The sequence below is a fragment of the Histoplasma capsulatum genome, genomic scaffold (assembly GCF_000149585.1).
Source record: "Histoplasma capsulatum NAm1 scaffold_10 genomic scaffold, whole genome shotgun sequence".
In the NCBI taxonomy this organism is placed as follows: Eukaryota; Fungi; Ascomycota; class Eurotiomycetes; order Onygenales; family Ajellomycetaceae; genus Histoplasma; species Histoplasma mississippiense.
In genome coordinates this window covers 302,846-315,652 of record NW_001813973.1, presented here as the reverse complement: position 1 = coordinate 315,652, position 12,807 = coordinate 302,846, and the positions used below count along the sequence as shown (strand labels likewise).

Genomic DNA, 12,807 nt, shown 5'->3' with positions numbered 1-12,807 from the left:
ATGGCAGCAATGGTTCGATGATTGCAAAAGTAAATGAATCAACCAATAAAGTAAAAATGTGGCTTAGGAGATCTATCCTTGGGGGCAAGCTTAAGAAGATCTCAAGCTCAGACAAGTGGTTACAGATCTGACGCAGCGTGACATACTGGCGCGCCTCATAAGACAAGCCTCCCAGCAGTTTCTTCTGTTTCTGAAATAATAGGGAGAGATTGAACTCTGGCTTTATTGTGCCCGTTTTTCCTCCACTCGCAGGACTGTGGCCAAGAGCAGACCAGCTGGAGCGATGAAAAGCCCAGGACGAGCTAATGGAGCCAAGAGTCTGGGTAGGGATCTTCTATATAGATCTACGTAGGAGGAATAACCTGAAAACAACAATAATCTTAATAATAATCGTATTGTGTTGATTCGAAAGCGGCGGGATTGCCAAACACAATCGGCTCCATGCATGCATTTGCACCACGTCTCCCTCCATTCAGAGACAGATCGCCGTCCATATCATATATGTATGTCATCTCCATCTGTTCAGGGAGAACGATAAAGAGGCAATAAAATATACCCGCGGATTTTCATATTCACGCGCGCCAATATCCCTGGACCCGGGGGATTGCCCTAGATGAGTTAGAATTGGGTTAAGCTAGGGGGATCAGGAAGATTTGTGCAATCATCCATCGATCGTAGGTCTAGCATTCGCAATTTGGCTGGCATTGGATCTCACCCTGAAAGTGATTCCAGGGTTCAATGTTCCCGCACTGTTTTGGATTCTTCCCATGGAAAATTTTACTTTGTTTTGCCTCTTCTTGCCATGGTTCTGTGTTTTCCTCCGTTTATGAAAATATATATAGATTATTGCTTTTTATTTCCAAAAAAAAAAAAAAAAAAAAAAAAAAAAAAAGAGAGAGAGAGAGAGAGAGAGAGAGAAGAGACATTCATCTACGCCCACGCACCCCGTTTGCAATCTCCACCCTTCTTCAATTTCCCCCGTTCCCCCGGATCTGCTCCGCTGCCCTCTTTGGAATAAATCCCACATCTCATATCAATAATTTGCTTAGTTCGAATGGAGCTGGTGGAATCCGCCATCATTCTTGCTGTTGCCGATTGCCCCATCACGGAACCCCGCAGAATGGCAAGACGTGGTGGGTAGTTAGCTTGAAAGTTCGAGCAAAGGCGAGTGAGAAGGGGAAGGGAAGGAAAAAAAAACCCCCCGAGCACAGATGGAGCATGTAACAAGACTAAAACAAGGCCGACCAAACGCTCCACTTCGGATCGCAGTCGTAATTGGCTTCCAGATCGTTTTCCGGGGCTCTCTCGGCTGGCTCGCACATCCACACCAACCTTATCCCACGTTTTTTGCTTTGCCTCCCGTATTATGCATAAGCCCTGGCCCGGCAATCCTGCCTCCATGTTTGATATCTGTAAATTTGTAAATTCTTGCAAAAAAAAAATAAAAAATAGAAAAAAAAAAAGAAGATCGCCTCCTCCGATTCAGTCTTGTTTTTTCAAATCAGTCCAAAGGGCTCCCGCCCAGTCAAGACCAGACCACTGTCTCTCCTCCCAAACAAGCGGCCTTGCCCCGTCCTAGATCGCTGACAGACACCGAGCATCCCGGCTGTCCGACCTCGCCAGGGTAGCATCGTCAGCTTCCTCTTTCAGTGATATCAATTGTTGCTCGGCCTCCCGTCTCCCTCGACTGTCCTGCGGCTGGGCCTTTAATATAATACCTTGTATCCCTCCCTCCCCGTTTTCTTTCCCCCTTCTATTTGTTCTGTTCTTCCTTGTTCCTTGTTCCTCTTTCTTTGTGGGTGGAGAGCTGGTTCTTTCGTTGCTTCTCCCTTGGTTTTCAACCTCCCTCTCTCCCAGGCCTCTTTGCTTTCTGCTCCATTCCTTTTTCTCTCCTTTGTCATTCTCGAGTTCAGCAAGATCTTAACCACTGTTGCCCTCCCTCCCGGCCTTATAGAGAGAGATATATATACGTATATACATATATCAATCACAAATAAAATACCTTTGTCGACCCGTGATACACATACAGAGACAACGACAAACAGAATGACCGAACCAGCCGACAAAGACTTCGCCAACGGCGCTTCCAACGGCGACCTGACGACCCGCACCATGACCAACGAGGAGCGCGAGGTCGCCGAAGCCGCCGCCCGCTTCGGGTACGGCCCCCTCGCCCAGATCTCCACGACCGGCGAGCGCCTCCCCGCCTTCGGGGGCGAGTTCCAGCCCGGTCTGTACCGCCCCGTCGAGCAGCGCAAGTTCGCCAACCCGGCGCCGCTGGGTCTGTCGGCTTTCGCCCTCACCACCTTCGTCCTCAGTCTGATCAACATGCAAACGCGCGGGGTAACCACGCCCAATTTGGTGGTTGCGTCGGCGTACGGGTATGGTGGCTTCGTGCAGTTGCTTACGGGCATGTGGTGAGTGCGAGAGTGAATATTCATCCCTTGCGAAATGAAAAGTGAAAATGAAATTGGCACATGTCCAATTCGAGAGATGCGCGATGGTGGTGGTGGCGGTGATAGTGATGTTCCTGCTGCCGCTGCTGCTGTTGGTGGTGATGACGATGATCAAGACGGCAACTGACATGCTGTGGCGTGGTAGGGAAATGGCCATCGGCAATACGTTCGGCGCCACGGCACTCTCGTCGTACGGTGGCTTCTGGATCTCCTACGCAATCATCTTCACGCCCGGCGGGTTTGAAATCGCGTCGACGATAGTCGAGAAGAACGGTTTAGCGGCGCTCCAGCACTCGGTGGGATTCTGGCTTTTCGTAAGTGTTTGATTCGCGTTCTTCTTCTTCTTCTTCTTCTTCTTCTTCTTCTTCTTCTTCTTCTTCTTCCTCTTCTTTTAAAGAACCGGCTTTGTTCCTCCCCCGCGCGTGTGTGTATACTGAATATGGATACGCATTTCAGGGTTGGTGGATCTTCACAACCATCCTGCTCGTGTGCACGCTCAAGTCCACCGTGGCCTTCTGCCTCGTGTTCGTCACTCTGGATCTGGCATTCTTGATGCTTGGCCTTGCCCACTTCTTCCTAACCCCCGAGCTGTCACCGAACCCTTCTCTGATCAAGGCGGGCGGTGTCTTCGGGATCATCTGTGCGTTCTTGGCGTGGTACAATGCTCTGGCGGGTATCGCGGACACCAGCAACAGCTTCTTCATCATCCCCGTCATGCACTTCCCGTGGTCGGCCAAGGCAATCGCGGCGCGCAACAAGACCGAGCGCGAGACTGTTTAATGTAGTAGCCCAGACGGCGCGCAGGCGAGAGAGTTTTCTTAATATATATTTCCATAAATATGATATCCCCCACCCCCAGGTCCCATATATTTTCTTGTTCTTCGCTGTACAGATTTGTTGTAGTAAGTTCGTTCGCGAGTGAGGGTGGTGGTGGGGTGTGAGAGAGAGAAACGCCACCGAAGCTAAAGTAACTAACGTGATCACCCACCTAACGATCGCGATTTCCCATACAAATTGACAAAATTATCCACCTCATATATCAATCATTTTTAAATATATTTGATATTTTATTGGTAATTTATAATCTACTATCAAATCTAACTATTATAAGAAAATGATGATATAAAAGATTATATTATTCATTGTGTATTACATATATAAAAGTTCTAAATATTTCTTCATATAAATTTATGAGATGTATTTGAATTACTAGCTGTATTTTTTATATTTCTATGAGAAAAATGCTAGGTTCTGTAATATTTAAATAACTTTCTTAATATATAGTCTTTTTATATATAAATTGAAATTTAAATTAATTATATAATTTTTTAATAGCTGTTAGAATTTAATTGAAAAATATTGAATAGTTCTATTAATAACAATACAGTAATCTGAATACATCTCATATAATTTATATATGTAATTTATTAAGAAAATCAACTGCTAATACACTTTATAACTCAATACATAATGCAGATTTTTAATATCTAAAAATTGTATAATCTACTATGTAGATATACATACATAAATTACATATTATATATAAATTTGATAGGGTTATTGTTGGGATTTATGTATCTAAGCATTCTTGATTTAGTATGCAAAATAGCGATCGTTAGGTGGGTGATCACGTTACTTTTTATAGTCTCGCTTTATTTTTTCCCTTATCTTCCTCTATATTATAACCATATATACATACATACATACATTCCCTGCTCGTGCATCGGGGCGAGTAGGTAGAATCTCTAGCAGAGGGCTTTCCTTGTCTTTTTTTTATATCGAATAATATATATATATATATATATACATCTATACTTGGCACGTCTCTTGTCGGTGGATGGGCCTCCTAGAATAATGATTCAGAATGCGCCTGGCGCCAACTTGGTAGTTAACTTCGTAACTGACAGCCTGACAGCAATAAGATTGTGAGATATATATATATATATATAAGCTGAGAAGGGAATGGTTTTGGATGACTCCCACAATATACGTGAATTCATCAGAAACTGGACCGAGCAACTCCCTGGTCAAGCAAGTATAGATGGTTAGTTAGCTGATGGAATGATTTTGCAGTTCCGAGCTCCTGTCCTAGTCTACTGCAAAAGCCCAAGAGTTGCCTTCTTCATTCATGTCACAGGTGCCTCCGGACGCCGGCATCAATCACCGCACGAATCAACGATTTATCCGCATCATATTAATATCTATATCTATCTCTCTATACATATATACACATTGATATAGGTTTCCGTTATGATTAACCCTTCTTCGTTGAATTCTAGCTACTTTAATAAGTATTTATTATCTGCCTTGCTTGGTCTTTGCTTTCTTGAAATTTCCAATAGAACAACACGATGTCGTAGAAAAGGCAAAACTTGCTGCCAAAAAATAAATAAAATAAAATAAAAAATGACAATATATAGATAATATTATGGCTGAAAGTCCGGCAATAATGAAAGGTAAAGGAGGGCAATAGAAAAACTGAACAATGAATGAAATGGAAATATAGGAACAGGGAATGCGGAGAGATTATTAGAAAAAAAAAATAGAGAGAGAGAGAGAGAGAGAGAGAGAGAGAGAGAGAAGAAAAAGAAGAAGGAAAACCCCAAATGCATAAAGGAGACGGAATATGACAAGACGATGGAAAAGTTAGGAAGGTGATAAATGAAAACTCGGGCTAGACATGGCCTCGCAACTGACAGCAAGAGAAGAAAGAAGGATATGGAGATGCCAAAATAACAGGGAGGTGAAGAGAAGGAGAAAAAAAATGGCAAGGGCGGCAGAAAGAGAGATAACGGTTAAACGGTGGGCCCGCGCACGGGAGTTATATTGAACTAGGGAAATGGATGGCGGACGGTAATGATGCTGAAGCTGAAAATGAAGGTAATACGAAGCTTTCATACACACACACACACACACACACACACACACAAACTAGCAATCTGCCCTTGGAGGTGCCGTTTTCGGCTCCCCATAGTTCACTAGGGAGAACTTTTGTTCACGCTCCTGCTCCTGCTCCTCATTTTACCCCTTCTCCCCGCCACACCGATTTAGAGAGGGGGGGGGGGAAGCAGAAGGGAGAAAAGAAAGGATAATTGAAGAAAAGGTGAGAAAAAAGAAGAAAAATAAAGCCAAAGCCAAAGCCTAAACCAAGACCAGGAAAAAAAAAAAAAAAAAAAAAAAACCTAGGCTATCTGTTGTCCCGGCCGCGGAAACACCGGCGTCGTCTGCAAATTCTCCAGTCCCCCCATCGTCCCCTGCTGATTCATCTGCCACCCCTGGCCCGTCTGCTGGTTGATAAACGTGCTTTGGCGGAACGGGTTCGTGCTGCCGGTCGGGTTGGGGCGGAGGGGGGGAAGTGTCGCGCCGGGCATTGGAGTTTGGGTTTGGGCTTGCGGTCGGAGGCCAGGAGCTGTTTGGGGGCGGGCGAAAGGGTTTGTGCCTGTTCGTTGTGGTTGGAGGGGAGGTGCGGTCGGTTGTTGTTGATGTTGTTGTTGTTGTTGTTGGGATGGGAGTTTTGGGAGGGGTTGCGTGGGTGGCTGTGAGGTAAAGGGGGATGGAGATGATGGGGATTGGGAGTCGTTTGTGAATTGCGGGGATTGCATTGTTAGACGTTTGGCGAAAGGGTTTGTGGATTGGCGGGATAGAGTAATTGTGGAGAGGCTCGAGGGGGAGGAGGTTGTAGGGCTTAGCGTGGATTGCAAGGAGAAGTTGGTGGTGTCTGATGAGGGTTGCGGGAGCATGGATTGGCGGAAGGGGTTGTTTGGCCGTCCGCCGCCGGTAAGCATGGGCTGCTGCTGGAAAGAGGCCATCCCGTTTTGCGGGATGCTGGGGAGAGTTGTTTGGAAGGTGTGCGATTGTACTTGCGAGGTGTAGCCGCCGAATTCGGCGCCTGTCTGCGCTGGTTGGAGAGCCTGTAGTTGTGGCTGATGTTGAGGCTGTGACTGTATCTGGCCAAAGGGGTTGGAAGTCAATTGTCCGAATTGGCCGCCAAAACCCGCTTGCTGGTGCTGCTGCTGACCAAGGCCTGTTGGAATCTGCGTGAATTGCTGTGACTGCGAGAAGTTATTTTGTTGCGGGCTAAACCCGGTTTGCTGTTGCTGGAAGCCCGCCTGTTGGAATTGCTGTGGCTGCATGTTTTGTGGCTGCTGCTGGAACTGCATTGCTAGAGGGTTGAATTGCTGTTGTTGAGGGGCTTGCTGCGGCATGGACGGCCGCTGCTGTCGAGGTTGGTCGGTGGAGTCAAAGAGATCAATTAGATTAGGCCCTGTGGTTTTCACTTCCAGTTTTGGTGCAGTTTGTGGTGCAGTTTGTGATGCAGTGGGCGCCGGCTTTGATTTCTGCGGCGCTGAAACTGCTCGACTTCTCCCGGCTCCCTTGTCCTTCTCCTCACCGGCTGTTCCAAACTTTTGCGCACGATACTCGCGCCGGCGCTGGTCGAAATCGGGATCATTGAGGTCATCTTCGAGGAGCTTGGCCAGGTCGGTGGACGCATGCTTCAGATTCGGTATCGCCAGGCGTGTGGCGTTTTCAAACTGCCGCGCAATACGCAAAAACTTCACCACTTCTTCGGTCTGCACGCTGAATCGTTTGTATATCTTTAAAGCTCGCTCGGTATCCGGTCGTGACATTTCAAAGTAATTTTCTACCAATTAACGCCCGACGTAAGCGGTTATACAACAGCGGAGAATCCTGCAAATCGGGTGTACATACCTAGGATATTAATTGTTCCCTCATTCATCACAGAGTAAAGTGACAAGAGATCTAACGTCAGCAACCGGAATGCCGTCAGACTGATCTCGTTCTCTGGCTCGTCCATTAGGAGCTTGAAAAGAGGACACCGTCAGCATGTGCGTCCAGCGATGTTGTGTCAAACCCGATATATATATATATATATGTATATGTTTGCGCAACTCACATTACATTTCACCAGCGTATGGATCTGCTTCTGTACAATCTCCGTCTCCCTCAACAAGCCCTTGCTCACAGTAAGCCGCTTTAATCGTCCCTGGCCCCCGCGGACGAAATCCGTCTTTGTCTCTCCAAAGGCAGTGGCACGCGAAACGAGATACTCGGAGTATTTCCATATATTAAATCCCTGCGCCTGGACTAGATTTGAGCGTCAGAATCTTCGTATTCCAACTACATGGAGGAGAATCAAAAACAGCATCGGTATATTCCATCGCCATCACGTACCTTCAGATATACTCGTGACAGTCAGTACCCTCGGATTCTGCGCCAGAAATTTCAACGCAGCGCCGGCGGACCCTTCGCGGATCATCATGTGCACTACGATAAGGGCCTTGTATACGATGGTCCATGTTGACTCACGGATGCGATACTGAAGCGTGCGGAAGATCTCGGCGACGCCGGCCTCGCTGTATGTTGCGGTCAGGATATGCTCGATGTACTTAGATTTCGGGGCGGCATTCTGTTTTGGGTTCCCAGTATGTGTTAGCTTTTAGGCTGGGCTTGAACTCCGCTTGGCTCTTCGGAGTCGGTTTGTATATTGGATACGTGGGAGGGGAGGGGAGGAAGGGGAAAGGGGAAAATGCATTGAGTTTGTTGGCGATGAATTTGGGCAGCTCTATATATGTACACTGACTTTACTCTTTGTTGCTCCCTTGACGGATTTCTCGAAACTTGCGCCAGGCATAGCTGGCTGCGTCCGGGGACGAGTGGTAGGTTAGGTGATATACGGATATCGGATTGGTGGCCTCTTGGTGCCTTTTGGTACCCTTTGGTCAGAAGGTAGGCGAGACTGCAGGCGGGAATGAAGGAGAAGAGGAATGCGGGAGCTGCCGTCTCCCGGGGGTTGCAAGAGGACACTGCTATCCGGAAGCCGATAAATCAGGGGTTTCAGTTTTCGGGATAGAGATTCGAGTGGTCGCTTTTGCTATGGTTTAGCTTGCTAGGAGATAGAGCAGCGCACAGGGAAGTTCATGATGGCGGCGGCTTGGTTCTTTGGTATACACAAAATGATAAGTGGCTCAAAAACTCCGTTCCACACCGTGCACGGCTACAAGCCTTGCTCAATTGGTAGAAACAGCAACACCTGTCAAAAGGCGGGGGGGACAGCGCTGGCTTGGTGAACTCTGCGTCGACTAGAATTTCGACGGCAGAAATAGCGACCGTGGCGTCAGCGGATGATATGCAGGTGGCAGACGGAGCCGGATTCCAGGGGGAATAAGCTGGGTGTTGGGTGGGATCCGTGGGGATGAGGTGCAAGGCGGTCGGGATTTGGGTGAGGTTGAGGACGAGGTTGAAGGTTGAAAGTTGCAAGGTGAAAAGTTGACGGTCGAAGAGTCGAAGAGTCGCCGGCCAGGACAGGGGAGGGCGATCTCGACGCGGCTTGGAGCGAGGAATTTTTATTATTTGAACAAATCCATATAACTACTCAGAGTACGTTAAATACTGTGGATATTCCCGAGATTGAGGGCCATGCAAGTTCCGAATCAGTTTTTTTCTTATTGCCGTTGAAAACCCGTTAAGCCATGGAAATATATTTAATTATTTCCATGTCAAACGGACACATATTGTATGGAGACTATTTAGGCTCAGTTCATATCCAATACGCATCCAGGCTCTGCATCAATTCCACGCCATGAATATCTCATGAGGAATCCCCTTCAAAACAGAACCAGATGCGGATTTCCTATCCTTACAGGACACCCACACCTATGGTTGGAGTGATGTATCTGTTGGTTCTATATATATGACAACGGACAAACAGGAACACGTCTAAGAATTCACAACCGGCGAACCAGCTTTTCTTCAAAAGGGAGACAAAATATAGCATATCCGACCGCCGATCGTGGAGAATTGGGGAAAAGAAACGCCCATCCCCCATAAATATATATACACCAGTATCCAAACCAACCAAAATAGAAAATCCAATCAATCAACAAGGAATTCGTAGGAAAGCAACCACAACACAAAGAAAAGGAAAAAAAAAAAAAAAAAAAAATCTACATCCACCCAATCCCACCAACCCACCTCCGCTCCTGTTCGTGTTCGTGCTGCTGCCGCTGTACATGTACCTGCCCCGGCTCCCGGTCCATCGACATATGCACTGGCACGAAGCCCCGGACACCAGCACAGGCACCCAAATCCGTATCCATACCCATGTCCATGTCCATGTCCATACTCATATTCCCACCCGGACCCTCGGCCGGCGTGTGGCTGGGTATCGACAAGCCGTTATTTGGCATATGGGAGGTAGCGGGAGACATGCCGTTCTTGAATCCATGGCTATGGATATTGCTCTGGGTATCATTCCGCGACGTGCGGACTGGCTGGAAGAACCTCTGCAGCGTGTGTTGGTTCGGATCTAGTGGCGGTGGCTGTTGCTGTTGTTTGAGGGCTTCCGCTGTAGACGTTCCCAGGGTGGGTTCTGCGGTACTCTGCGGCTGCCGCTGGGCGGAAAAGAGCCATTGGAGGGTTTTATCTGTTTGCACAGACAGAGCAAAAGTTTTGAAATTAGCTGGAGAAGCCGCGCACCAACTCGTCACTGCTTTATGGCTGGCTTACCGTATATGGTCTGCTCGTCCGGACGGTCGTTCCGGAAACGTTTGCGGGTGCGGCTGTGGAGGTGTCGTGGGGGCTCGTCGACGGTGATTGTCGCGGTTCCTAGGAAGGGCATTGGGGTTGGGGAGGTCTGGTCGTGATTGAGGTAGATTGAGGAGCTGTGGGGCCTTGGGGACGTGATGGTGGTGAAGGACGCCTTGCGTTTGAGAGCCATGCTGGATGAGATATACAGAGGGATGCAGAGATGGACTGTGGATGGGTATGGTGTGTATACGCTGCGTCGGCGTGGAGATGGGTTCAGACCGGCGCGATTGGGAGTGGGAAATACCAGATCCCCGTGAACTGCGATGCGTATATCCGGGAGCTTCGGGATAGCTGGAAGCCGTTGCGGGAGTTGTAACTCCTGCGTATGTGATACTGTACCAAACCAGCTCTCTATGTAAGGACAGATGCGGGAGCGGAAAAACTAAGCTGTTGGAGGGCGCTGATTGGCTGTTGACGCGGAATATCTATCCTGCGGAAAACCAGAAACGGCCACGAGTACAATCGGTAATTTTGGCATCGTTTTTGCTTTGTATCGATTCGACACCCATTCGGCCCTCAATTCTACAAGTTCTCCCTCTCGATGAATCGGCCAATGCAACGAGATATCTCGCACTGTTTGCGGCAAACATCGACGTCCAAGAAACGCCGGACTGGTTTAGAGACGCGTGGTCACGTGGTAGATCAAGCTGGTTCCAGATCCAGTGGACATGACGCGACTTCTTCAGAGAAAATCCCCCGCATCGACCAGCGCTAGAACGCAAGTTGGCAGCCAATTCATAGCCAGATTCGGGCGCTCTACTCAAGTTGATCGGCTCGAAAGGCTGATATATGCTCTTCGTCCAACAAGAAACAATAGCCAAGGTTTTCCGCAGGTTTGCGCACTTTTCAGTGACCCTGACTCGTCGACAAGTTACATTGTTATGGAATTCATCGAAGGGGCAACACCCTAGATACTCAGACAGTACTTTCGGGAAATGCGTGATTCCTCCCTCATCAGGTTATTTTATGGCAGTATCGGGGGAATCCCCTTTCTGCATGGTATTTTCTGGACCCCATCACAGTCGCCGCTTTCGATCAATGGTAGTTTCGACTCTGGAGCTGCATTGAGTGAGGCAATGACTTTGAAGCCTATAGAAGCAGCCGATCTCCCTACCGCCCGCAAGGCTGACTTCTATCACCATGCGCCGAAATTTATGCTTGGGGGACTTCCAGCGTAAGAACATCGCAATCAAACAAAGCGTCTGACGATGCCCATATTATATTCCCCACCAATATGAGATAACCCTCATCGATTTGGGGGACATCTGGATAGTACCCCAGCTAGTGGGAATATTCCGTAATGATGTGTGCCAGCAGGTGTGGTGGTGACTGAGATAAATGGTTTACTAGAATTTTGCGACCGTTCAACGCGGAATTTCCTAGGCTCAACTTGACGTTGCTGGATTTATATGGTCCTGGCTTTGACAATGGATCATGGCATCGTTTCCTTAAGAGGAGAAAGTCTTATCTCATCCGCCTCCATACGTAGAGTTTACTCGACAAGCATTCTTCTTGATATAAGGACTGCCTGCAAAGACTCCTGAAGAGACTGAAAGAGACTTAATAGCCATCACATCACAGATGCAAAATTCGATGATCGGCCAGCGCCCGCGTAGTCCCACAGAAGTCCACCCTCAACACCGACGGGAGGTAAACCACGTATGACATGGTCCCGGGGTCGACAGATAGGTAACCTGTACGCGAAGCGCTTCAATTAGATTAGAAGAGTATCACATGGTTAGTGGTGGATACTTCTAGGAACGAACTTCTTCAGACATAATATAGAGGCTCAATAGCTGCAGCAATCTGAGATTCGTCTCAGAGCAAGCTCGAACATTGTTCTTTAGTTACCATATGACAGATAACTTGTTTCTTCACGTGTAGCTCCATCGCTGCCCTTAGTTACGATGGGGGCGTAGCAACTCAGTAGTCTTGCGCGACAGCGATGTCGATCCACGAACCAATGCCAAATTTCTCAGCAGAAGAGGCGCATCGGCAGCCTTTCAACTAGATAGATGGTGGTTCATCCAGCGTGTCTCGGATATAAATAATAATACATACGCTGCGTACACTGCGTACAGGAAAATGTTTTGCTCCATCAAAATGGCGGGGGAGCGTTGAGTCAGCAGCCCCTACGTCATGGCACAAACCCCACCAACCACAGTCCGTCTTCCGCGACTCTTCATCACCAACTCCGCCCACCAAGCTTGCTATCAACGAGCAATCCCGAACACAACATCGCCTACGATCCAGCCCAGAATGCCCTCCAGAGAAGCAACGCATGCCGGGTCCTGGTACTCAGACCACGAGCCAACCCTCTCGAGCCAGCTGGAGAAATGGCTTGCTCAGGTCCCAGACGAGCTGCCTGGCATCGGCCGACTCCCCATTGCGGGAGCTAGAGTCATCATTGCACCGTATGCTTCCGTGCTCTTCCTGCGCATCCTGCCCTTGATGGCCTTTTCCTCATCGACTTGCTAACATCACCACCGTCTATATGGATGCGCAGTCACGCTGGTTACGCATACTCTGGACCGTGTGCTGCATGGGCTTATAAGGCGCTGGACCTCTCCAAAGCGTATGTCCACCTCTATCTAAACCATATTATAAAAAGAAACTCTCAACATGTAACTAACCAACAACAAACAAACAAACAACAGGAAAAGCATCTTCCTCCTCGGCCCCTCTCACCACCACCACCTCTCACAGGCCTCGCCCTCCCGCAACTAACCAGCTACAAAACCCG

At 48.2% G+C, this 12,807-nt stretch overlaps 5 protein-coding genes across 5 annotated transcripts; 3 read left to right on the top strand and 2 right to left on the bottom strand.

Moving 5' to 3' along the window:
- Positions 1-2,046: 2,046 nt before the first annotated feature.
- Positions 2,047-3,236, top strand: HCAG_07988 (predicted protein; the record flags this gene model as incomplete). The annotated part of the gene is made up of 3 exons (XM_001536829.1): positions 2,047-2,417; positions 2,602-2,770; positions 2,913-3,236. The coding sequence occupies 3 exons, from the start codon at positions 2,047-2,049 to the stop codon at positions 3,234-3,236; spliced, it is 864 nt and encodes a 287-aa protein (XP_001536879.1).
- Positions 3,237-5,638: 2,402 nt separating this feature from the next.
- On the bottom strand, positions 5,639-8,109 carry HCAG_07987 (predicted protein; the record flags this gene model as incomplete). The annotated part of the gene is made up of 5 exons (XM_001536828.1): positions 5,639-7,098; positions 7,167-7,278; positions 7,372-7,562; positions 7,650-7,884; positions 8,059-8,109. 5 exons carry the CDS (start codon positions 8,107-8,109, stop codon positions 5,639-5,641), a joined length of 2,049 nt encoding a protein of 682 aa, XP_001536878.1.
- A 1,312-nt stretch (positions 8,110-9,421) lies between these two features.
- HCAG_07986 (predicted protein) lies at positions 9,422-10,194 on the bottom strand (the record flags this gene model as incomplete). Its single annotated transcript, XM_001536827.1, has 2 exons — positions 9,422-9,900; positions 9,984-10,194. 2 exons carry the CDS (start codon positions 10,192-10,194, stop codon positions 9,422-9,424), a joined length of 690 nt encoding a protein of 229 aa, XP_001536877.1.
- Positions 10,195-10,999: 805 nt separating this feature from the next.
- HCAG_07985 (predicted protein) lies at positions 11,000-11,242 on the top strand (the record flags this gene model as incomplete). The annotated part of the gene is made up of 1 exon (XM_001536826.1): positions 11,000-11,242. One exon carries the CDS (start codon positions 11,000-11,002, stop codon positions 11,240-11,242), a length of 243 nt encoding a protein of 80 aa, XP_001536876.1.
- Positions 11,243-12,203: 961 nt separating this feature from the next.
- HCAG_07984 (predicted protein) lies at positions 12,204-12,791 on the top strand (the record flags this gene model as incomplete). The annotated part of the gene is made up of 3 exons (XM_001536825.1): positions 12,204-12,478; positions 12,571-12,639; positions 12,722-12,791. 3 exons carry the CDS (start codon positions 12,204-12,206, stop codon positions 12,789-12,791), a joined length of 414 nt encoding a protein of 137 aa, XP_001536875.1.
- Positions 12,792-12,807: the final 16 nt, after the last annotated feature.